Genomic DNA, 27,089 nt, shown 5'->3' with positions numbered 1-27,089 from the left:
GACATGAAACTGTTCTTTTAATTCTTTCAAATAAATCTAATTAATTATTCATGAACTGCCAAAGAATTCAAGGGGGCAGCGTTAAATTAGAAAACATATTTTAACATTAGATGTTCAATTCACTATTGTTTTATATAGAATTGTTCTGTAGTCTATACAGTATTTAATGATATTACATAAGAAGTAACTAATTAAGTTAATGAAAAATTAAGAGTAATCCCTTACTCTTTTTTTTTCAATGAAAAAGTAATTTAATTACAGTAATTGATTACTTAGTAATGCATTACACCCAACACTGGAAGGATACAACAATAGTGATTCATCTTAAAGAGACAGTAACACGAAAAGTGCTGCGTTACATAGTTTTACAGGTTTGATTGGGGATAAAGTCTTAAATATAGCAGAAAATTTGAATCATTATCAAGTCTACATGGGCAGGGTTTGCATTAGGATAAACATGAACTAAAATAATAGACTATGTGCGCTTTATGCAAGTATAAATTCAGAGAAGTACATCAGGGAAATTACAAAAATGCTTGGTTTCAGTTAAAATCATTACATTAAATGCAATCAATGTTTCAATACATTGTGATGAATATATCGTCAATGAACCAATACTTCAAAAACGACTGTCTGAGGTACAGAAATCATACCCGAGTCTGAGCGTTTCGTAAATACCGCCGTTCTCCAGCCGCCGTACTGGACTACATTTCCCATGAGTGACGTAAGCAGCGCCGTGCCGCTGAACCCTAATTAGCATACAAACGAGACGAATAATCACACACAAGCGTAAGTACACAAACAGTACTGACTGTAATGTGACCTTTTGCGCATAACTTGTGTTTTTGATGTTTTACTATGTGTTATAGTGGTGTGTTCAGTGTGTTTGTGTGTTTAAAGCGCAGATAGAGAACAGCAGGCGAATGCTAATGCTAACAGCTGCTCGTCAGGAAGGAAAAAAACTGTTATTATAAACATTCACTGCAGCTCTGTAAAGCTCTACAGGACATTTATTACACATACAGAGGGGTTAGGAGGTCCGTGAGAATGTTAAGTTAATGTTAGACTACATTATAGGCTCACTTGAATTCAGTACCTCTGTTATGCTAATAAAGTGTGTGATGATGATTATACTTGACCTTTGTCTCTTTTTAAGTATATTTAAGTCATTTTAGTGGCTTTAGTTCGATCTTACATCTTACAAGTATCGGATACCTGTTACTGTCAGCAACTGTGTTTGTTGACATGTTTGTTGACATTTTTGTTGACATGTTCTGTATGCATTTCATGGTCTCCTCAGGAGTTTGGAGGAAGATGAGGGTGAAGGAGATACTCAGGACAGCGACTCAAGCATGGACTCCTGCGAGACATCATCCTGCGTACCTGGCCTTAGGTGAGTCTACATGTGAGACCAGATGTCTTGACAAGGATTCAGTTTAAGTAGAATAACTCTTGTCTCTTCTTCACTGTCTCATATCTACAGGTACTGCAGCACAACAGCTGGACGCGTCCTTCAACACCAGCTCTGCTCTGGAGATCTTTGAGATGAATTTTGCAGATACATCCATGGACATGAAGCTCAGAGGAACTCTGCCCACATCCAACAGGTGAGATATTCTCATGCAGGTGAGGAACATTTAGCTGTAGGATTAAAGGGAAAACTGTTTAGTTCCTGCAATAAAATGTTCACATTGCACAGTAATTCAATACTAGAAACACCAGTTTAACAACAGAAGTATTTCAGTGAATAGAAGGTGTCAGATATGTTGTCGCCCACACTAATTGTGAGGTGTGTGAACAGGATTCTGACTACAACAGTTGGTATAAAACAAAAGCAATTTTCAATGTTTTCACTGATAGAGTTAGTTTGTTGTTACAATGCTAAGGATTTTTTCCCCTCGGGTTAGTTTTATTTGTTACATTATTATGAGAAATTAATGCTGATAGTGCGGCGGTATTATTCATCCATATTTTTATCCTCACTTCAATGCATACTTTGTTATTTTGATTAGATAATAAAATGTTCAAAATTTAAATGAGGGCATATATATATATATATATATTGTCTGTTTTTAAGAGTTACACATTAATTTATATTATTAATATTAATTTATATTTTCAAAGATTACACAATTTAATATGATGGATTTTTTGTTATTAAACTGAAATGCTTAAATATGAAAAATTGGCTAAAATATTTTTTTGAGTGTATATGGAAACTACATCATGTCTCCAACTGTATATCTTATGAAAAAAATAAATATATATATTTACAAAATAAATAAATAGACTATAGAAAGCTTAATTTGGTGAATTCTTACATGTAGAGCATTGTAACGTTAAGCCTCCGTCACTGTTTATATGGACTAATGCACGATTATTAATGCCAGGTGTTATAAAAAAGACACATATGATGCATAGACATTATTGAACATTTACTTATATAACCTTTATTGATTGTTCAGTTTCTTGTTGATTTTGACCATGGAGGGCCAAGTTACTCAAAATTAGATCATTAAATAAATATTTAAATAAATCATTAAATACATAGCTGAATTAGTTAAATGCATCATTAAATAAATAATTAGATATTTAAATAATATTAAATACAAAGTGAATTAACTTCATGTGAAATTTAATAATTTAATTAAAATTTAATTAAATACATATTTAATTAAATCATTAAATACATGACGTAATTGTAAAAAAAAAAAAAAAACTAAAAATATCAAATGAATCATTAAATCATTAAATAAATCAGTAAATGTCCCTTTAGCACTATTTAGCGTCCATTTCCATTTTAGGGTTGATTTTTACATTTACGCACAAGCTTCATGTCTTCATTTTTATTTTCAGGGTTATGGTTATCGGCACGTCACCCAATGACAGTGGGCGTCACCTTTCAAAATCGATTTCTTTTGACTGATTGATTTGATTTTGACTATGGAGGGCCAAATTACTCAAAAATAAATCATTAAATAAATATTTAAATATTTAAATAAATAATTTAATACATAGTGAATTTAATTCACTATGTATTTAATGATTTATTTAAATATTTATTTAATGATGCATTTAATTATTTCACTATGCATTTAAATATTTAATGATGCAATTAATTCACTATGCATTTAAATATTTAATGATTTAATGATGCATTGAATTAATTCACTTTGTATTTAAAGATTTATTTAAATATTCAATTATTTATTTAATGATGCATTTAATTAATTCACTATGTTTTTAAATATTTATTTCAATACTTAACGATTTATTAAATATTCAGTTATTTATTTCATGATGCATTTAATTCACTATGCATTTAAATATTTAATGATTTATTTAATGATGCATTTAATTAATTCACTATGTATTTAAAGACTTATTTCAATACTTAACGATTTATTTAAATATTAAATTATTATTTTATTATTTATTAATTATTTATTTTATATATTATATTGTTTAAATATTTAATGATGCATTTAATTAATTCACTATGCATTTAAATATTTAATGATGCAATTAATTAATTCACTATGCATTTAAATATTTAATGATTTAATGATGCATTGAATTAATTCACTTTGTATTTAAAGACTTATTTAAATATTAAGTTATTTATTTAATGATGCATTTAATTAACTCACTGTGTATTTAATTATTTATTTCAATACTTAACGATTTATTTAATGATGAATTAAATTAATTCACTATGTATTTAATGATTTATTTCAATATTTATTTAAAGATTTAATGATGCATTTAATTAGTTCACTGTATTTAAATATTAAATATAAAAAGATTAACTTTTTAGTGTTTTAATTGTATTATATTGTAGATAATTTTAAGAGTGCACATTTTGTTTCCCTGATTTGTTTGTGGAAGCTTGATGCACATACATTTCAAAATAAGAGTCCCTGGTGTATTTCAGGCTTGTTTATAGTTAAAGTCCTGCATTATGCACCAAATTGTATTTTTCCCCTGGTTATCATTGGGATTTTGGTTGCACAAAAACTGCAAATGGAATTTTATTCATTTTGGACTCTTGTAGCCTCTAAGTCTGTGCCCATCACAGTTATGAAAGACTAAACAATTTTTAACAGTTAATAAAATGAATTTACAACCTTTACAACCACCTTAGTTATTGTCGTATCGGCAAAATCCAATATGGTTAGATCTCTGTAGCATATTTAAAAGTTCTTCATTGTTCTACAAGTATGTATTTCTGTCAGATTAATAATAATAATCTGTTTGTGTTTGCAGATTTCACAGTCTGATCTGGGTGGCATTTGAAATGGATGTTAAAGGTTCTTCAGGGCGTCTCATTGGAGGCAGCGAGAACGGAACCGTGACCGTCTTCAGTCCGGACACTATTCTCGCCGCTGGAGAGGACGCCATCATCGGACAGTCCAACAAACACACGGGTCCTGTGCGTGCCCTCGACTATAACCGCTTCCAGGTAACACTCAAAGAGATCAGAAAATGTATCTACATGTGATGAAGGATTTTGCAAACATAAACATGTTTTCTCCGTGTCAGAATAATCTCATTGCCTCGGGAGCAAATGACTCTGAAATATACATCTGGGATTTGAACAATTTCAGCAATCCAATGACACCAGGAGCAAAAACACAGGTAGGAATGCATTACTTTAATGTTTAACATTTCTTTTAAAGACCACATGAAGAATGTAATTTAATGTTTTTGGTCAGTTTCCCCACAGGGTTGTTATAGTTTTGAATTTTGAATTTAGTTTAGTTTTCATTAGTTTTTACTCTTTTATTGTTAGATATATATATATATATATATATATATATATATATATATATATATATATATATATATATATATATATATTTTTTTTTTTTTTTTTTTTTTTTTTTCACTTTACACACAAAAGAAAATATATTTTTTTGTTTTATACAGATAATTTGTGAAAAATTGCACAATTCTATTTAATGGAATTTTGTTATGAAATTGAAATGCATACATTTTAAAAATAGGCTTTTTATATATATATATATATATATATATATATATATATATATATATATATATATATAAATATAATATATATATATAATATATATAATATATAATTTTTTATATATATATCAATATTTATATATATATATATATATATATATATATATATATATATTATTATTATTATTTTATTTATTTATTTTTTTTATTTTTTTTATGGCTTCCAAAGCATTTACTTATATAATTTAAATATGCTTAATGTCATATAATTGTTCTAGTAGGATTTTCATGTCTAATGTATTGTAAATGTTTCAAATTGTATAATATACTTGTGCCTCTTAAAATACAACTAAAATAATTTGAGGATAATTTTTATTTTAGTTAGTTGAGTTTTTGAGCTATGAAAAAGTGTTTTAGTTAACCATGTTAGTTTTTATTTTTATTTCAGTTAACGAAAAACTTTTCATTTTAGTTTTTGGTAACAAAAATAACACCGATTCCCCAGAAGAGAAAGACTGTAGATGTTAAAGGCGTATCTTTGCTAAGCGTTTATTTTGTCCACTTTTAGGAGCATGCTAGCATATAAATGACTTCAAAGCTTACAGACATGAACATAAAGCCACAAAATAACAATTTTGATTTGCTGAGGTATTTAAATGTTCCTTTTGTGTTGTCATAGCATCATTTCATATGAAAGTGAATGTATTTGTCTTTCTGTTCCTTTAGCTCTGTGAGGTAAGAGGAAGTTGCTGGTGAAGGTGGGGTGTGTGTTTGATGTTTTGGTGTGTTTTTGGTTCATGGCGGTTTGGGTTTAGTATAGTCTTACCTTTTTACTAACATGTCTTTCTAGCCCTCAGATTTGTTGCTTTATACAACAGTTAGTTCTGGTCCTGATCTGACTTGACAATTGTTTGAGGGTTGTTGATTGTTTAAAGAACTGTTGTATAAAAGCAATATCACACTTCCAATCAACCTGCAACCCAATCACAGCTGAGCTGATATTCAGTACTACAGCATGTTTGTGAGTGTGATATTGCTTAAGCACAGATGGTTTGGCTTCTAAAAACTGATTCTGAACCAGTAACATATAAAAAGTATTGCTGCAAGCAGAAATTACGGGGCTAAACACAACTACAGCATGTAAGGAAGTATGATTGGACATCACTGATTATGATTTCAAGAAAAGTGGTATAAAAAACGTAAGTAGAATTGCTTATATTACAATACAATTCATAATAACTTTTGTCCAATAGGTGGCGCTGTCACCAACTCTATATGGTGCAGTTGGGGTGTGATGTCATGATTTTAGGCCAAACTATTCAGAGGTTATAAGCAAAAAGAACAATTTGTCATATTTCTTGAACAGTAGGTGGCGCTGTACCGAAACTGTGCAGATACCCTCAGGTCATGCTTGTGATGACATATACCAAGATTCGTGTCAGTACGCTAAAGCGTTGCGAAGATACAGCCTCACGTCCATTTTGGCACTCTCGCCATCAAATTCGTATTTGCGGTATACGAAAACGGTTTGGTCTGTCTTCATGAATTTCATGCATTTTTGTCATGGGTGCCTCTAGATGATACATGCAAAATTTCGAGCAAATCGGACATACGGTCTAGGAGGATTTTCAACAAGTGGGTTTTCAATGAAATTCTAAGTGGCGGACAGGAAGTATGGCCGACCATGGCAAATAGGGTATCATCGTCTTCGGCATGACCCACGGAAGCCTCATGACAAAAGGCCACATTTTTCAAAAGTTATAAGCATTTTATTATATCTTATATCTATTTTGAATACCTTCAGGACATGACCCCGATGACACATACCACATTTTTTAATGATATGCCAATGCATTTCTAAAATACAGCAATTTAGAACTAAATTCCAAATGGCCGACATAGGAAAATTGGGTAGGTGGCGCTGTGCCAAAACTGTGCAGGTACCATCAGGTCTTGCTTGTGATGACATACACCAAGTTTAGTGTCAAAACATTTACAACAATCCATTTTGGCATGCTCGCAGTCAAATTTGTTGATGTGGTAAATACGAAAACGGTTTAGTCTGTCATCATGAATCTCAACTTTTTGTCATGAGTGTTGTTGGAAACTCTCAGAGAGGACCAGGACACTCGGGTAAAGCTTCAGCAGGATTCTTTATTGTAGAAGATCAGGAGCATACGTCTCTTGCTGCATTCATCAAGTCTAACTTAGTGCGGCATACATTGTATTTTATAGGCATTTAGGGGGCAGTACTTCCAGGTGGTTACAAAGCATTCAGGTGAAACCAAAGCATCCAATGGGTGAAGACTCTATATTCTACTAGCCCTAATCCAATTAGCATAACTATCACAGAAAACAGGCTAAAAGGGACTAGACGTAGTTAGCATGAGAAACATGTCTTCATTCACATAGACTCTTGGTCAAATGCACAAACAGGATGACGCCATTGGTAGAAAATCTCACAGAGTCGCGATACCAAATGCCTTGAAATCTCAATACAATGTGCATCACTTTAGTTTTTCATGTGATGTTATATGAAAGACAGTAGACCACCTGATCTTATAATTGCACTTAAATTTGCAATCCCACAGTATCTTTAGAGAATGCATGCAAAAGTTCGAGAAATAGGACATACGGTCTAGGAGAAGTTAGAAAAAGTAGGATTTTTGGAAAATGGTGGAAACGACCACTCATTGGGACTGAGTATGACCCAAGGAATCGGAGGAAATATTTATTTATTTTGTTTCTAGGACTTACGGTTCAAAAGGTATAGGCCGAAACGTGTTTGCAACTTTTTTTTTTCTCTTCCCCTTTTCTCCCCAATTTGGATTGCCCAATTCCCAATGCGCTCTAAGTCCTCATGGTGGCGTAGTGACTCGCCTCAATCCGGGTGGCGGAGGACGAATCTCAGTTGCCTCCGCATCTGAGACCATCAATCCACGCATGTTGAGCGTGTTACCGTGAAGACGTAGCGCGTGTGGAGGCTTCACGCTAATCTACGTGGCATCCACGCAGAACTCACCATGCGCCCCACTGAGAGCGAGAACCACATTATAGTGACCACGAGGAAGTTACCCCATGTGACTCTACCCTCCCTAGCAACCGGGCCAATTGGTTGCTTAGGAAGCCTGACTGGAGTCACTCAGCACGCCCTGGATTTGAACTTGCGACTCCAGGTGTGGTAGTCAGCGTCTTTACTTGTTGAGCTACCCAGGCCCCCCATGTGTTTGCAACTTTAAACAGTTGGTGGCTCTAGAGGGTTTGATTTAGAAACCCCAAATTTGGTTCAGTTACATTTGAGAGTGTCCTCTATCAGTGTGCCAAATTTCATAACTTTCCTATGTACGGTTCTATGGGCTGCCATAGACTTCAAGAGCGGAAGACGAATAAGAATGGATACAATGCTTAGTGCTTGGGCCCCAAAAATTAGGCAGATTTGCTATCAGCAAACTACATTTATACAGTTCTAAGACATCTGCAAATTGTGGTGGTTTTGTTTATTTTTGTCAATTATGAATTAGAGCTTCCTTCATTGCTAAGCATTATGGACAAACAATCCCAGATATACGTAACTCTGTCCTGAAACCCTGTTTGTGTTGGTGTTGCAGCCCGCAGAGGATGTGAGCGTGGTGGCGTGGAACAGTCAGGTGCCACATATACTGGCATCTGCAAACCCAAGCGGGAAAGCCGTCGTCTGGGACCTGAGGAAGAACGAGCCCATCATCAAAATCAGTGACCATAGCAACCGGGTAACATCATCCAGAAACATTTGGATGACCAGTGTCTGTCTATCCATCCATCAACTTCGCTATAGAAAGCAGAGAGCATTAGCAATAGTTTTTAATGTGTTGTGTGAATATGTCAGATGCACTGTTCGGGGATGTTGTGGCATCCAGATGTGGCGACTCAGCTGGCCTTGGCATCAGAAGACGACAGACTTCCTGTGATACAGATGTGGGACCTTCGCTTTGCAACCTCACCGCTGAAAGTCTTGGAGAATCACACCAGGTAGAGATTCACAGAAGTAGATTGTTAAAGATGTGATTGTTGAGATACTCTTGTACACACATAAGTTTCTTTTAATCTTCCAGAGGAATTCTGTCCATCTCGTGGAGTCAGGCTGATCCGGAACTTCTGTTGAGCAGCGGCAAAGACAACCGTATCCTGTGCTGGAACCCAAACACTGGCGAGGTCAGTCGATCTGATTGGTTGGGTTTTTGTGATTGAAAATATATTACAGATGTTTAAAGTTCATTTTCACAGAGACCATATGAACAAACAAAACAAGACCCTTTTGGAATCATGAAAGTCATGGAAATTCATTGGTGAAATGGAACCAATTTGCTGACCAGTCTTCTCTCCTGCCGCTTGTTGTAGGTGATTTATGAACTGCCAACAGCCAATCAGTGGTGTTTTGATGTGCAGTGGTGTCCGCGTAACCCCGCCCTCCTGTCTGCCGCATCATTTGACGGACGGATCAGTGTGTACTCTATTATGGGGGGACGTCTTCAACAACATCAGCACAGCACGGTGGATCAGGTGAGTTTATCACAGTGTTCTCTTGCTCTCTCTAAGAATGTCAGGTACAACACTGTCTGCCAACAGTTTGATGATGTTTGAATCTCACGAAACATGACCAGGGCAGCGTTTCCCAAAAGCATCATAAGTCCACGGTCTCTGCGATCAACTTAAGCTTGCGATGCTTTTGCGAAATGCAGCCCAGGTCATTTTTTTCTTTTTTGTTTTACACCAAATTCAAAAGAAAATAGTAAAAAAAAAAAATAAAATAAATTATCACTAAGAAAAGACAAGTAATATATATAATATACAGTGGTGTGAAAAAGTGTTTGCCCCCTTCCTGATTTCTTATTTTTTTGCATGTTTGTCACACTTAAATGTTTCAGATCATCAAACAAGTTTAAATATTAGTCAAAGATAACACAAGTAAACACAAAATGCAGTTTTTAAATGAAGGTTGTTATTATTAAGGGGAAAAAAAATCCAAACCTACATGGCCCTGTGTGAAAAAGTGTTTGCCCCACCTGTTAAAACATAACTGTGGTTTATCACACCTGAGTTCAATTTCTCTAGCCACACCCAGGCCTGATTACTGCCACACCTGTTCTCAATCAAGAAATCACTTAAATAGGACCTGCCTGACAAAGAGAAGTAGACCAAAAGATCTTCAAAAGCTAGACATCATGCCGAGATCCAAAGAAATTCAGGAACAAATGAGAAAGAAAGTAATTGAGATCTATCAGTCTGGAAAAGGTTATAAAGCCATTTCTAAAGCTTTGGGACTCCAGAGAACCACAGTGAGAGCCATTATCCACAAATGCCGAAAACATGGAACAGTGGTGAACCTTCCCAGGAGTGGCCGGCCGACCAAAATTACCCCAAGAGCGCAGCGACGACTCATCCAAGAGGTCACAAAAGACCCCACAACAACATCCAAAGAACTGCAGACCTCACTTGCCTCAGTTAAGGTCAGTGTTCATGACTCCACCATAAGAAAGAGACTGGGCAAAAATGGCCTGCATGGCAGAGTTCCAAGACGAAAACCACTGCTGAGCAAAAAGAACATTAAAGCTCATCTCATTTTTGCCAGAAAACATCTTGATGATCCCCAAGACTTTTGGGAAAATACTCTGTGGACTGACGAGACAAAAGTTGAACATTTTGGAAGGTGTATGTCCCATTACATCTTGCGTAAAAGTAACACCGCATTTCAGAAAAAGAACATCATACCAACAGTAAAATATGGTGGTGGTAGTGTGATGGTCTGGGGCTGTTTTGCTGCTTCAGGACCTGGAAGACTTGCTGTGATAAATGGAACCATGAATTCTGCTGTCTACCAAAAAATCCTGAAGGAGAATGTCCGGCCATCTGTTCGTGACCTCAAGCTGAAGCGAACTTTGGTTCTGCAGCAGGACAATGATCCAAAACACACCAACAAGTCCACCTCTGAATGGCTGAAGAAAAACAAAATGAAGACTTTGGAGTAGCCTAGTCAAAGTCCTGACCTGAATCCTATTGAGATGCTGTGGCATGACCTTAAAAAGGTAGTTCATGCTCGAAAACCCTCCAATGTGGCTGAATTACAACAATTCTGCAAAGATGAGTGGGCCAAAATTCCTCCACAGCGCTGTAAAAGACTCATTGCAAGTTATCGCAAACGCTTGATTGCAGTTGTTGATGCTAAGGGTGGCCCAACCAGTTATTAGGTTTAGGGGGCAATCACTTTTTCACACAGGGCCATGTAGGTATGGATTTTGTTTTCCCTTAATAATAACAACCTTCATTTAAAAACTGCATTTTGTGTTTACTTGTGTTATCTTTGACTAATATTTAAACTTGTTTGATGATCTGAAACATTTAAGTGTGACAAACATGCAAAAAAATAAGAAATCAGGAAGGGGGCAAACACTTTTTCACACCACTGTATATATATGTAAAATGTAAACTTTTTATTTATTTATTTATTGTTGTATTTATGCATTATTTCATGACATTTTAAAACCTTTCCATATGTAATTATTAAAAATTTACTATCAGTTATCGGCAAAAATCTAGGGCGATATTTGCCGATATATTATTATTTTTATTTTTTATAAAAACAAATGAAACCAATATGATTTGTAAAATGAAATATATGGTTTGACATTAATAATGCATTATTTAAATTGTAAAGTCTATGCATCATTAATTTGTTATTTTAAATCAATAAAAATTGGGGCCTGGGTAGCTCAGCGACTACTGACGTTCACTATCACACCTGGAGTCGTGAGTTTGAATCCAGGCTGTGCTGAGTGACTCCAGCCAGGTCTCCTAAGCAACCAAATTGGCCCGGTTGCTAGGGAGGGTAGAGTCACATGGGGTAACCTCCTCATGGTCACTATAATGTGGTTCTCGCTTTCGGTGGGGCGTGTGGTGAGTTGTGCGTGGATGCCGCGGAGAATAGCGTGAAGCCTCCACATGCGCTACGTCTCCGCGGTAACACGCTCAACAAGCCACGTGATAAGATGCGCGGATTGACGGTCTCAGACGTGGAGGCAACTGAGATTCGTCCTCCACCACCCGGATTGAGGCGAGTCACTACGCCACCATGAGGACGTAGAGCGCATTGGGAATTGGGCATTCCAAATTGGGGAGAAAAAAAAAGAAATAAAAATTATTTTTTTTCATTATAATTAAAAAAAAAAAAAAAAAAACTACAGTAATGAGAATCTAATGCAAAACCGCTAATGAAATTTGTAATAAATTATACACAGAAATCTGACGAGACTTTTGTGTGATTAGTTACAACGCTAATCTCTCTCTCTTTGTCTCTAGATCTCGGCTTCATTTGATACCAATGACCCATTTGGAACAGGTCAGTCTCTTCCCCCTCTGCAGGTGCCTCAGCCCACAGTAGAGACCACCATCATACCACCCCTGAAAAAGCCGCCCAAGTGGGTACGGAGGCCTGTAGGAGCCTGTTTTGCTGTGAGTATCCCAAATGTCCATTATATTTCCAGCGTTTCATATATATATATGTGAGTTTTATGTGTAAATCTATCCTCTGATTCTCTCTCGTCCAGTTCGGTGGAAAACTGGTGACGTTTGAGAACCCTAATTTGAGCCCCCAGCAGACGCCATCCCAGCCCCTCCCTCGACAGGTCCACGTGAGTCAGGTGACCACAGAGACAGAGTTTCTTCAGCGCTCGACAGAACTGCAGACCGCTCTGCAGTCCGGATCTTTCACCAGCTACTGTCAGAGTAAAATCATCAGTGCCTCTTCTGATGCCGAGCAGGACATATGGAGGTTCCTGATGGTAAATGTTTTTGTTGCATTTATCAGATTTACAGGAAGTTCATGTCCTGTTTATTGATCTGTTGAAAATGTCTCGGTGATTGTGCTGGTTGTATCTTTAACAGGTGAATTTTGAAGATGAAGCGCGTGTGAAATTTTTACGGCTGTTGGGCTTCAGTAAAGAAGAGCTGGAGAGGAAGGTATAAAGTAAACGTGTGAATCTTACAAAGCCTGTCAAGAACATGTCCAGCTCATATTTCACCCTAAAATCAATGTGTTTTGCATGTTTTACCTTGCAGAAATAAAAGTAATCATTAGATGTTCTCTCCAGTAAAGTAAGGTGGTGTAAAATGCAGATAACCGATTAATCAGCCGATCAGTTTTTAAAACCGGTTTATAGAAAAAATAGGATTATGGTTAGGGTTAGGTTAGAGTTCAAAATGAATTAAATCCCAGATTCTGTTTATTGTTCAACCAAAATCCCATTAATAACCAGAGAAAATGAAGATTTGGTACATAATGTTGAACTTTTAACTATAAACAAGCCCGAAACACACTGGGGACTCTTATTTTGAAATGACGGAGACTTGGCCCCATTACGGTGCTCTGTATTTTAAGTATTTACCAAATTTTTGCCAATAACCAATAGTTCCAAAAAGCAACTATCGGCACCGATTAATCGGTAAAACCGATATATTGGTCTACCTCTAGTTTATAGGAATTGTGGTTTCAATTTTTCTACAGATCTCAGCGTGTTTGGGGAGAAACCTAAAGCCCAACGGTTTAGATGTCAATGAACTCACTGAGAAGATGCAGACACTTTCTGATCAGGTCAGTTTTACACTACACTCTAAATCAATTATGCATAACCCTTTAAGCTCTGAAGGTGTTTTTGAAGATTTCCTGTTTCAGTGGCATACCCAAAATTAAAGGCTTATAAAAAAACAAACAAAAAACCCCCCAAAAAGTGTTTGGTATCAGTGAAAAGAAAACTTTTCACATTTTTTAATGATATAGATTATGATACATTCTGAGACTCTCAGCCTAAGAAACTGCTGAAAAATCACAAAACAAAATTGAGCCAAAAATTTACTTTTTTTCTTCTTATTTTTCTGATTTGACATTATATATCTCTGGGGGTAAATAAGGTGGTTCCCAATCATATCAACTGTATCTAAGAAAAATGTTGTGTTGATACGATAAAGCAATCAAAAGTTATAGCATTACAAAAATAATTTATCATAGTGTCCAAAAGCCTCTCCAAACAAATAAAACATAATAATTGTACATAAGAACTAATTACACTTGCAAACACAACAATGACTAAAGGTTTGCATAGCATGCAGACATGATTTTAGTAATGAGATTTCACAGAATGAGTTTCATTCTGTGTCATTTGAGTCATCATTTAGTCTTTGTCATGTATTTGGCGCCATCTCCTGGTGGCCATATGTAACATTGTGCTTCAAATTAAGAGATCACTGCAAAATGATCAGTTTCTCTGGATTTACTATTTATAGGTATGTGTTTGAGTAAAGTGAACATTTTTGTTTTATTCTATAAAGTACTGACAACATTTCTCCCAAATTCCAAATAAAAATATTGTAATTTAGAGCATTTATTTGCAGAAAATGACAGCTGGTCAAAATAACGAAAAAGATGCCGTGTTTCCAGACCTCGAATAATGCAAAGAAAACAAGTTCATATTAATTTTTAAACAACACAATACTAATGTTTTCACTTAAGAAGAGTTCAGAAATCAATATTTGGAGGAATAACCCTGATTTATCAATCACAGCTTTCATGCGTCTTGGCATGCTCTCTAATAGTCTTTCACATTGCTGTTGGGTGACTTTATGCCACTCCTGGCACAAAAATTCAAGCAGCTTGGCTTTGTTTGATGGCTTGTGGCCATCCATCTTCCTCTTGATCACATTCCAGAGGTTTTCAATGGGGTTCAGGTCTGGAGGTTGGGCTGGCCACGACAGGGTCTTGATCCGGTGCTCCTCCATCCACACCTTGATTGAGCTGTCTGTGTGGCATGGAGCATTGTCCTGCTGGAAAAGCCAATCCTCAGAGTTGGGGAACATTGTCAGAGCAGAAGGAAGCAAGTTTTCTTCCAGGATAACCTTGTACGTGGTACAAAATACAGTTTTTAAATGATGCAAAAAGTTATCCAATACCAACTGGGCCTGTGTGAAAAAGTATTTGCCCCTTTAGTTAGTAAATCCCCAAATCTATGAAACTGCATTCATAATGGGGTTCAGCTGAACTAGACACACCCAGACCTGATTACTGCCAGCCGTGTTCAATCAAATCAACACCTTAATAGATATTTTTCAGCAGTATGAAGTTGGCTAAAAGATCTCACCCTGTAACACACTATGCCAAGGTCGAAAGAAATTCCAGAAATTTTAAGGAAAAATTTGATTTGAAGGCTCAAAGGCTCTGGGACTCCATTTGGGACAAATGGAGAAAACTTGGCACAGTAGGGAACCTTCCCAGAAGTGGCCGACCTTCCAAAATTCCTCCAAGAGCACAGCGACGACTCATCCAGGAAGTCACAAAAATGGCTAGGACAACATCCAAGGAACTGCAGGCGTCTCTCGCATCACTAAAGGTCACTGTTCATGACTCCACTATCAGAAAGACACTGGACAAAAATGCCATCCATGGAAGAGTGGCGAGGTGAAAACCACTGCTAACCCAGAAGAACATTACAGCTCATCTGAATTTTGCCAAAACACACCTTGATGATCCTCAAACCTTTTGGGAGAATGTTCTGTGGACTGTCGAAAGTGGAACTGTTTGGAAGACAGGGGTCCCGTTACATCTGGCGTAAATCAAACACAGAATTCCACAAAATGAACATCATACCTACGGTCAAGCATGGTGGTGGTAGTGTGATGGTGTGGAGATGCTTTGCTGCTTCAGGGTGACTTGCAGTAATAGAGGGAAACATGAATTCTGCTCTCTACCAGAAAATCCTAAAGGAGAACGTCCGGTCATCAGTCCGTGAGTTGAAGCTCAAGCGCAACTGGATTATGCAGCAAGACAATGATCCAGCGCATAGGAGTAAATCCACCTCTGAATGGCTCAAAAGAAGCTAAATTAAAGTTTTGGAGTGGCCTAGTCAAAGTCCTGACTTGATCACGATTGAGATGCTGTGGCAGGACCTTAAACGGGCAGTTCATGCTCGAAAACCCTCCAATGTGACTGAACTAAAGCAGTTCTGGAAAGAAGAACGGGCCAGCATTCCAGCACAGTGTTGTGAAAGACTGATCTCCAGTTATCGGAAGCGTTTGGTTGCAGTTGTTGCTGCTTAAGGCGGCACAACCAGCTATTAAGTTTAAGGGGGCAGTTAGTTTTTCACATGGGTGATATAGGTGTTGGATTTCTGATTTGTCTGCAAATTTCAAAGCACTTGTTCAATTGTGGTCATAATGTCTACATGCATTGGAAAGTAGAGCTTCTAAGCTTTCAAACGATACCTATTTTGTGTTGATCAAGACTGTAGTTTTTAATATATTGAAAAACAAAATCTCGCGGGCTATCCGAGCTTAAAGGGTTAAAAATAAGATATATGCAAAACAATAGGTTAATGAATTTTTTTTTCATTAACCCACTGTTTTATTTTATTTTTTAAATTTTATTTTATTTTATCATTATTCTCTATCTCATCCAATCAGAGGGGAGATGAATCGGGCGGAGCTGCAGATGGTGTGACCGGCCGAGATTCGCCTGCTGATTTCTTTAGTCAACTACCAAAGAAGAAGAAAGAACTGTTTCAGATCCCCGTATCGTCAGGTGAGCATCTCAAATAGCTCAACTTAGTAAAGAAGTCAGTAAATTTTGATGCCACTGTTATGAATTGTTTATTAATACATAATTTCCCTATATCCTGTTCTAGATACAGAAGGTTTGATCAGTCAGGCACTGTTAGTGGGTAATTTCGAGGGTGCGGTTGACCTTTGTTTGAATGATGGGCGTTTCGCTGAGGCCATCCTCCTGTCAATCAGCGGAGGGGAGGAGCTACTGAAAAAGACCCAGCAACGATACCTCAACCGACAAACCAACAGCGTCTCCATGGTAACCACTTTACTAAGTGTTTGTGCTACAATATGTAAGTTTGGTTTACATTTTATTTGGGAAAACAAACACTATGAAACTTTATCTTTGCATGACGAAGCCAGTATACTGTTTTTCTACAAACTTTATTTAGGTGTTCTTTAAAATCCCTAAACTAAGAACAAAATTTCTAACCCAAGCTCCTCCTAGAGCTTTTAAGCTACATTCGCTAAACTCGGCACAGACCTTCAGACTGTTCTGGAATAGTGTGCTTTGTCTTTTCTAACTGATCGATCTTACGGTTTTTGCACAGCTGACAATCAAAAAAGGGAAAGTCCCATAGACTTACATTGACAGAATACTTGTTAATTCAAACTCCAGTTGTCAAATATTCAAATGTAAACAAACCCATAAAAGGCCTTACAACGTTAAAATTTGTCTTGACAAAACAGACCTAGATTTTATTAATATTTTGTTTCCTCCTCAGTTGATCTCGTCAGTGGTGACACAGAACTGGCGTGATATTGTTGAGAGCTGTGAGCTCAATAACTGGAAAGAAGCGCTCGCGGCCCTGCTTACCTACGCTAACCCAGAAGAGTTTGCTCCTCTTTGCGGTAAGACGCCTCTGGACAAGAGATGATTTATTTCTGTACTCTTGCTCCTTTTGTAAAGTGTCGTCAGGAGTAAGGCTGTCAAATTAAAATGAGAATATATGTCGAAGTTAAGATAAAAATGCACATTCAAATGCAACATGCAAATGTTGTTTTGAAGCTTGAGCCGATAAGCTGGTGGAAAAGGCAGATAACCGATTAACCACTTACTGTGAAAGGCAAAGACATAGAGGTAACAAGAGTCCAAAATGAATAAAATCCCAGATGCAGTTTATTGTGCAACCAAAATCTCAATAATAACCAGAAACAATATGTGAAGTTTAGGTGCATAAAGCGAGACTTTTAACTATGAACAAGCCTGAAATACACCAGGAACTCTTCTTTTGAAGAGTCTTTGCTCCCAGATGCTCACACAAACTCATAATGCAAGCAAAACATGCATTATTACAATCATTTTCAGCGTATTGTAATACAAACACTATAAAGTAAACATTGTCATATAGGCTAATAAATACCGTATGAGCAATAATTGATCTACAGTGGATTATCATCATCGATCGCATATCATAATTGTCTGGTATTATATAAAAACAGACTTTTTTCTTCTTTAGGGACACTGTCAGTCAAATTCAACATGAACATTTACATGAACTTACTAAAAAATATCTACTAAATACAATCTATTCGGGTAATTATTGCCTTTGATTTTTGCAGATAACTGATAGTTCCAATATAACGGTTGATCTCTAGTTTATATAAAATAATCTAATTTATTGTCTCAGTCCTGTTAACAGTGCTGATATGTCGGTAAAACCAATATATCGGTCGACCTCTAGTTTATATTAAAAAATGTACTTGAGTTTCTCAGCCCTATTAACAGTGCTGATATATCGGTTGACCTCTAGTTTATAAAAAAAAAAAAAAAAAAAAATTATAATAATTTAGTTTTACAGCCCTGTAAATGGTACCTATATATACGGTAGATAAAAACATATATTGGTTGACCTCTAGTTTATATAAATAAATGTAATTTAGTTTCTTAGCCCTGTTAATAGTGCCGATATATTGGTTTTACCAATATATTGATTGACATCTAGTTTATATAAAAGCAAATTATTTCATTTCTCAGCCCTGTTAATGGGAACTATATATCAGTAAAACAGATATATCTGTCGACCTCTAGTTTATAGAAAAATATTTAATTTAGTGTCTCAGTCCTGTTAACAGTGCTGATATATCAGTAAAACAAATATATCGGTCGACCTCTAGTTTATATAAAAAATGTAATTTAGTGTCTCAGTCCTGTTAACAGTGCTGATATATCAGTAAAACAGATATATCGGTCGACATCTAGTTTATATAAAAAATGTAATTTAGTGTCTCAGTCCTGTTAACAGTGCTGATATATCAGTAAAACAGATATATCGGTTGACATCTAGTTTATAGAAAAATATTTAATTTAGTGTCTCAGTCCTGTTAACAGTGCTGATATATCAGTAAAACAGATATATCGGTCGACATCTAGTTTATATAAAAAATGTAATTTAGTGTCTCAGTCCTGTTAACAGTGCTGATATATCGGTAAAACAAATATATCGGTCGACCTCTAGTTTATATTAAAAATGTAATTTAGTGTCTCAGTCCTGTTAACAGTGCTGATATATCAGTAAAACAGATATATCGGTTGACATCTAGTTTATAGAAAAATATTTAATTTAGTGTCTCAGTCCTGTTAACAGTGCTGATATATCGGTAAAACAAATATATCGGTCGACCTCTAGTTTATATTAAAAATGTAATTTAGTGTCTCAGTCCTGTTAACAGTGCTGATATATCAGTAAAACAGATATATCGGTTGACATTTAGTTTATAGAAAAATATTTAATTTAGTGTCTCAGTCCTGTTAACAGTGCTGATATATCAGTAAAAAAGATATATCGGTTGACATCTAGTTTATAGAAAAATATTTAATTTAGTGTCTTAGTCCTGTTAACAGTGCTGATATATCAGTAAAGCAGATATATTGGTCGACCTCTAGTTTATATAAAAAATTTAATTTAGTGTCTCAGTCCTGTTAACAGCGCTGATATATCGGTAAAACAGATATATTGGTCGACCTCTAGTGTATATTAAAAATTCAATTTAGTGTCTCAGTCCTGTTAACAGCGCTGATATATCGGTAAAACAGATATATCGGTCGACCTCTAGTTTATATAAAAAAATTTTATTTAATGTCTCAGCCCTGTTAACAGTGCCGATATATTGGTAAAATCAATATATTAATTGACCTCTAGTTTATATAAAAACAAATTATTTCGTTTCTCAGCTGTTAATGGTACCTATTTATCAGTAAAACAGATATATCTGTCGACCTCTAGGTTAGATAAAAAAAGTTTTGTTTCTTAGCCCAGTTAACAGTTCTGATATATCGGTAAAACCAATATATCGGTCAACCTCTAGTTTATATATTATATTATATTTATTTTATTTTTTTTGTTTCTCAGCCCTGTTAACAGTTCCACTAAATTGGTAAAACTGATATATCGATCGACCTTTAGCTTATATAAATGTGATTTTGGTCGACCTCTATTAAAAAAATTATTTTGTTTCTCAGCCCTGTTAACGGTGCAGATATATCGGTCAACCTCTAGTTTATATAACAAAATCTAATTAAGTTCCTCAGCCCTGTTAACAGTCCAAGTCCAGAGTGATTGACGTTTGTGTGTGTGTGTGTGTGTGTGTTTGTGTAGACACTCTGGGCTCACGTCTGGAGGCTGTGGGTGCAGAGAAATGCTGTCTGCAAGCCTGTCTGTGTTTCATCTGCTCTGGAAACATTGAGCGTCTGGTGGAGTGCTGGACGTCCCAGAGAGACTGCTCCTCTCCACTTGCACTGGAGGTCACATACAAACACACACATTGTTTTCTGCATGTGTTGGATTTGGGCTCTTCTGTGAATGCATGTATCTGTATGTGTGACATCATGAGTGATGTCATATCCTGTCTGTATTCGTGTGTGTCTGTAGAATCTGGTGGAGAAGGTGATGATCTTGCGGAAATCAGTTGAACGTTTGCGAAATAGTGAGGTGTGTGTTCAGAGTTCAACGCTGACGGAGAAACTCATCCAGTACTCCAGTATTCTGGCGTCACAGGGCAGCTTGAGTTGTGCGCTAAACTACCTGCCTGACAACTCTGACCAGGTGCACACACACACACACACACAGAAAATCCTCCAACAGAATTTTTAAACCCGGCTAACAATTTTTTGCTCCCAGAATGTTCTGGAAACATCAGTTTTCTAATTTAGTTTCTCAGCCTGGTTAACAGTGCTGATATATCGTTAAAACAGATATATCGGTCGACCTCTAGTTTATATAAAATTTATTTCTCGGAATCGGCACGAGGGGGACCTACACAATATTAGGCAGGTGGTTTTAATGTTGTTGCTGATCGGTGTATAGTTCGACCTCTAGTTTATATAAAAAAATTTGTTTCTCAGTCCTGTTAACAGTGCCGATATATCGGTAAAACAGGTATATCAGTCGACCTCTAGTTTATATTAAAAATGTAAATTAGTGTCTCAGTCCTGTTAACAGTGCTGATATATCGGTAAAACAGGTATATTGGTCAACCTCTAGTTTATACTAAAAAATGTAATTTAGTTTCTCAGTCCTGTTAACAGTGCTGATATATTGGTAAAACAGATATATCGGTCGACCTCTAGTTTATATACAAAATGTAATTTAGTGTCTCAGTCCTGTTAACAGTGCTGATATATCGGTAAAACAGATATATCGGTCGACCTCTAGTTTATATAAAAAATACAATTTAGTGTCTCAGTCCTGTTAACAGTGCTGATATATCGGTAAAACAGATATATCTGTCGACCTCTAGTTTATATTAAAAATGCAATTTAGTGTCTCAGTCCTGTTAACAGTGCCGATATATCGGTAAAACAGATATATCTGTCGACCTCTAGTTTATATTAAAAATGCAATTTAGTGTCTCAGTCCTGTTAACAGTGCTGATATATCGGTAAAACAGATATATCTGTCGACCTCTAGTTTATATTAAAAATGCAATTTAGTGTCTCAGTCCTGTTAACAGTGCCGATATATCGGTAAAACAGATATAATGGTCGACATCTAGTTTATATTAAAAATGTAATTTAGTGTCTCAGTCCTGTTAACAGTGCCGATATATCGGTAAAACAGATATAATGGTCGACATCTAGTTTATATTAAAAATGTAATTTAGTGTCTCAGCCCTGTTATCAGTGCTGATATATTGGTAAAACCGACATTAAATATTGAGAAATCATTCAAATAAATTAATATCTTACCACTGAAGTGCACAGTTTAACAAAGATCTCTGCTTCTCCTCATTTAGTCATTCACAAAGACAATTTCTGATATGCTTATACATTATGATCTTGAGTGAAATTTGTATCAAATCAAAACATACATATTTAATTTAACATCTAGAAGAAATTGTTTATTGAGGAAATCACTAAACAAAAGGTCAGTCAGTGAGTCAGTCCACTGGAATAACTGTTAAAGGGTTTTTGTTTAATAATAATGTGTTTGTATGTTTTAGGCTGCCGTTTGTCTGTTGAGAGACAGACTGTCTCGTGCAAAGGGTGAAATAATGCAGAGACAGCAACCTGTAGCACCAGCAGGGGTCGCCAAACCTGCAGCCACTGCAGACACACACACTCCTCCAACACCTGCAACACACACACAGGTGAGACTTCACCTATACACACACACACACACATTTGATTCTCAGGGTGACTTCAGGCCAGTGGTGATGTAATGATGTCTGGACTTAAATCATCACCGGGGTTCAAATGTCTCATCACTGTCCATGACGTGTCATCACAGGTCAGGGTTTGTGTACCGAACTGATTTAAATGCTTAAATCATTTATTTGTTTTCCGATGGCCTTGTGAAAAATGGGCATCTGTTCTAGTATATTGTGAAATATGAGGCTGGCATACAGCTCAGCTGTCTGATGATATTAAAAACAGGGTGCAGATAAATTGTATTTTCACACGACATCAGCATAATTAAAAGTTTTTAAGTTTTCTTGAGGATTGCCCTTATTCTTCAAGGGAAAGTGTTTTGTAACATAGACATTATCGAGATAAAGCGAGTAGTATTCGGCTGATCTCAACATGAGGTGACCCACTCTACTTGATCACTGTATGTGATGTTTACAAAGTTCTGTTAAGTCCTTAATACAGTACTTTTTGATTTGGGGAAAAAATACTGAGTGCACCTTTAAAGGAATGTATGTGTGTTAAATACAAGTTAAACTCAAACGACAGCATTTGTTGTCAATCCGTTAACACCGTTTTTATTTTTGTTGTTTTTTGTAATCTTTCATCAAAATGATTTTAAACAGTTTTGTGGCAGTAAAATGAGTTGTGTCTTCAGTACCCACCCACAGTACCTCCTCAAATGCCCCAGTCAGGACAGCAGATGCCCCGCCTCTTCACCCCACAGCAGGGTCCTAAACCTGGAGCAGGTGCCCCTCCCCTTGGTGGACTGAGACCAGCGTACCCACAGAACCCCTCAACAATGCCAGGTACCAGTCAAGCAACAAATCAATGACCCAAAGGCTTAATCAGTAAATGAAACATCGGGTTACTAATATTTGTAAGTTTCTAACTTGCACTGCGTTTTATTTGGTCTTCAGGTTTCCACTCATCTCAGTCATTCACTCCTCAGTCTGGGCCTCAAGGGGCCCCCGGTGGTTTCATGTTAGGCCCCTCGATGCCCCCCTCAAGCCTGTCAGGCCCCTCTGTTGCCCCCTCCTCTCCCCCAGGCCCCATGATGCCCGCTCCACCTGCCCCAGGGTTCATATCCCCCACCTCTCTGCCAGGGGGACCCATGCCCATGTTTCCAGGAGCTCCACACTCACAGGGCCCTGCACATCCTCCCAGCGGTGTGTATGGGTATCCTCAGGGGGGCCCAGGCGCTCCAGCGGCCAAGAGCTTCATGAGTGCTGGTGTTCCTCCTCCACCCATAGGTACAGCCAATATATGCAGGAACCCCAAAACGAAACCGCAGCACATAGCCATGCCATAGATAGACAGGAAGACCTGCTCATTTCCTGGAAGATAAATGTCTTAAAGGGATTGTTCTGTGATCATTAATATGATTTTCACCAAAAAGGATAAAAACAGCACCATAAAAGTAATATTAAAAACCCGTGTGCTGTATTCCAAGTCTTCTGCATACGATAACTTTTTGAGGAAAAGACACAAATTTAAAGGGATAGTTCACCCAAACAATGATCATTCTCTCATCATTTATTCACCCTCATGCCATCCCAGATGTGTATGACTTTCTATCTTCATCAGAACACATTTGAAGAAAAACAGAAAAAATATCTCAGCTCAGTAGGTCCTTATAATGCAAGTTGATGGTTATCCGACCTTTGAAGCTCCAAAAATCACAAACAGTCATTATAAATGTGATCCATACGACTCCAGTGGTTAAATCAATGTTTTCTAAAGCGAAACGATCACTTTTAGTGCCAGATAGATCAATAGTTAAGTACTTTTTAACTATAAATCATCGTTTCCGGTCAGCGGCAGTATGCGCGTTCATGCCGTCGTGTGGCGTATTCGTGTTGGCATGTAATGGACGTTTTTCTCACGGTTGAGACATCCAGGATGAGCACAGAAATGCACCATTGTGAGTAAACATACAGATACAAATACAGATCTAAACCAAAACCAACAAAGCTTCTGTACAGCGTTCCTCATGCTCCGTTGTAATCAGCACCGCTCTTCTCGTGAACGTGCCAATGCGAATACGTCACACTGCTGCTGACCGGAGCGATGATTTATACTTAAAGTACTTTTAATATTTATATTTTTGAAACAGAAGAAGAAAAGGTTAGAGTGGGCAAAGAACATTGGACAACAGATAGTCTTGTGGGTGTAAAGAGATCTTTTCTGTTTTATGATTTTTGTCACATGACAACAACATTTCTACATACATGTTGGTTACACCACATGACATTTTTTACTTTAAACACTTGTTTTGTATGAATTGCATTTGTAATGTATTTTTGAAGAATTTATTAGAATTGGACAAAAAAATTGAGCATCTTTGACTGTTTATATTTTCTCTTTCAGGTGCACAGGACGGGTGGAACGACCCTCCAGCTGTTCGTGCAGGAGCACGCATGAAAAAGGTAATAATGAACAAAAATATTGCCATTGATAACTAGAACATGACAAACATTCACAATGGCTTGGCAGTTTAAAATCTCGATTATACAGGCCTACGGACGGACAGAGAGACCGATATTTAAGGGATAATCAACAGTCAGCTGGTCGTTATCGCAAAATAAACCCAGACGGGAAGATCAGGACCTCGACGTGAAGCAATTATAACATTTCTTATTCCCTGAAGTAGAAACAATATAATTATGCACCTCTTTTAGGATTTTATGTTTTTAAGATCTTATTTACATATACATTTATCGATTTCACTGTTCATTTGCATATGCAAATTAGCAAATGTATTTAACTTGCAATATAAATCCAGTTGAAAACGAAGAAAGTATGAGAATGTGTCATGTATTGCGGGCAGATTGCTGCCATCTGGTGAACAAAGAAAATCATGTTATGACAATAATAGCCAGTAGGTGGCGGCAGTGTTCGATGCAGCAATTCTACATTTTATCACAAGTTATGCATTTGGATATGTATTTAGACATTATCAAACTATTATTTGTAGAAGTTTAGCATTTTGTTTTTTCAATGATTTAAAGTGTTAGTTTTTGCAGTAATGTCACATTATGGGGGGGGGGGGGTTCTTTTGCACTCTGTATGTTATGGAGTCTCACCCCTTCGTTTCATTTCTATGTTTGCTAATTTATAGTTTATTTGATAAATAAAAACAATTGCTCTGTTTTTTAAGTGTCCCCCATTCGTTTCCTATGGTCGGTCAATTTTGACCGCAAACACCACTTTGACTGGTTTTTTTGTGTGTGTGTTCAGATGACAAGTGGAGGAAAAGTAACTAAGTCTTGTACCGCTCAGATAAACAAAACCATTTTTATTTCATCTGAAAAATTGAGATCGGTCAAAAATGACCGAACCGAATTGGAAGGTTAAATGTGCATAATTGATCCTTGATTGAGTCTGTAATAATAATATTTAACACCAAATGTGTGTGTTTGTTATACAGCTACAAGAGAACTACACACCACCTGCTCCGATCACAGCTCCAGTGATGGGATATCCTGTAGAAGCTTCTGTTCCTCAGGACCGAGTTCAGGTGCCACCAGGAGCTCCTCAAGAGCCTGGCTTACAGGTGAGACACTTTTGAACGGATAATGCTAAAGTCCCGTCTTACACTTACATTTTTTTTCAGATACGAGCTGTACTGTGAACAGTATTTGATTTCGCCTGTTTGTGTGTGTTGTAGTCTTTACAGCAGCTTTCTGCAGAGCGTGTTGAGCAGAAGGAAATTCCTGCAGAACACATGATACTGAAGACCACCTTCAGCAGCCTCGTTCAGCGCTGTCAACTGGCCGCAACAGACCCGGTAATTACACACAAACACTCTCTCTGTAAATAGTTACAGGTTTAGATGACTCACCCACAAACCATCCACATTATTTTTAATTGCCATCTCATGCATGTTGCACACAAAACTGGCAAGCTGTTATCTGATTTGGCTTTCTGTATGCAACCTTTGGCATACATAAGTGTGTATCAGCCCTGTTAAAAACAATATAGTGTTTATAAAGCTACAGGGTTGATCCAGTCTAATCAGTTTCTTACCAGATTTGCCAATGTTTGTGAGGTTAGTGGCATCAAAGAATTTGAAAGACACTTAGTAGCCAGTAAACAAGATATCCACAAGCAAAGCTGTGAAATGACATGTGAAATAATCAGTACTTAGTGCTTTTTGATGGATAGAAAATCTAAAAACACGATTTTTTTTATATTAATATTTTGTTAGTCGCTCTTAAATGTCATGAAACAAAACTAACCGTGTTTGGCCACTTTGCAGTGCATTCAAATGGTCTTCTTGGCCTGGAATAGACAAATGGACTTATTTATGCCTATATAGTCACATTGTGATCAGCATATTTATTTTAATTTTTAATTTTAAACTTTTACTTCACTCGTAGCAAACCAAGCGTAAACTGGACGATGGCTGTAAACGTCTTGAGAGTCTGTACGACAAACTGAGAGATCAAGCGGTGAGTTCTTAATTCCATGTATTCTCAATCTCTTCCCCAATTCATAGATGGCAGGGAATAAATCTGTGCCATGTTTTTCCGCCCGTCAGCTGTCTCCCGGTATCCTGGCGGGGCTGCACGAGATCGGCCGCTGCGTCACCGCTCGTAACTATCAGCAGGGTTTGGAGATTCACACGCAGGTCGTGAGCAGCAGTAACTTCAGCGAGATCTCCGCCTTCATGCCCGTCCTCAAAGTGCTCATGACCATCGCAAACAAACTGTCCGTCTGATCCCGGGACAGTCATCACTCCAGTGTTAAACGCCAAAACGCAACAAATGCAGACCTGATTTCTTTGCTTTATTTTGTAGATCTGTCACTGAACTGTGCTTTAAGAATGAATTCACCATTACGGCTGTGA

General features: G+C 36.9%; 1 protein-coding gene across 2 annotated transcripts; it reads left to right on the top strand.

Annotated features, from left to right (window-relative positions):
• Positions 1-712: 712 nt before the first annotated feature.
• Positions 713-27,089, top strand: sec31b (SEC31 homolog B, COPII coat complex component). 2 transcript variants are annotated; one of them, XM_051667872.1, is made up of 26 exons: positions 713-789; positions 1,301-1,393; positions 1,484-1,607; positions 4,267-4,462; positions 4,543-4,638; positions 8,598-8,738; positions 8,855-8,997; positions 9,081-9,180; positions 9,367-9,528; positions 12,322-12,474; positions 12,570-12,803; positions 12,907-12,981; positions 13,526-13,612; positions 16,471-16,588; positions 16,692-16,870; positions 17,337-17,463; positions 20,211-20,356; positions 20,484-20,657; positions 22,054-22,200; positions 22,896-23,046; positions 23,158-23,490; positions 24,608-24,666; positions 25,668-25,793; positions 25,908-26,027; positions 26,620-26,691; positions 26,781-27,089. In XM_051667872.1, exons 2-26 carry the CDS (start codon positions 1,315-1,317, stop codon positions 26,958-26,960), a joined length of 3,522 nt encoding a protein of 1,173 aa, XP_051523832.1. In that variant the 5' UTR covers positions 713-789; positions 1,301-1,314; the 3' UTR covers positions 26,961-27,089. The 2 variants fall into 2 exon arrangements, with proteins under 2 accessions (XP_051523832.1, XP_051523833.1); XM_051667873.1 differs by lacking the exons at positions 713-789; positions 1,301-1,393; positions 1,484-1,607; positions 4,267-4,462; positions 4,543-4,638 and adding an exon at positions 5,267-8,165.

This window comes from Myxocyprinus asiaticus, chromosome 32 (assembly GCF_019703515.2).
Source record: "Myxocyprinus asiaticus isolate MX2 ecotype Aquarium Trade chromosome 32, UBuf_Myxa_2, whole genome shotgun sequence".
Classification (NCBI taxonomy): domain Eukaryota; kingdom Metazoa; phylum Chordata; class Actinopteri; order Cypriniformes; family Catostomidae; genus Myxocyprinus; species Myxocyprinus asiaticus.
The sequence above is the reverse complement of the archived record's forward strand: the minus strand, read 5'-3'. Positions and strand labels throughout refer to the sequence as shown.

What these genes read in the sequence shown, in the direction of transcription:
- sec31b (XM_051667872.1), top strand. Translation starts at nt 1,315, where the DNA reads ATGAGGGTGAAGGAGATACTCAGGACAGCGACTCAAGCATGGACTCCT. An exon ending in TGCAGACACTTTCTGATCAG is followed by an intron (nt 13,613 to 16,470) that starts GTCAGTTTTACA and finishes TCATCCAATCAG; the next exon opens with AGGGGAGATGAATCGGGCGG. An exon ending in AACTGGCCGCAACAGACCCG is followed by an intron (nt 26,028 to 26,619) that starts GTAATTACACAC and finishes CTTCACTCGTAG; the next exon opens with CAAACCAAGCGTAAACTGGA.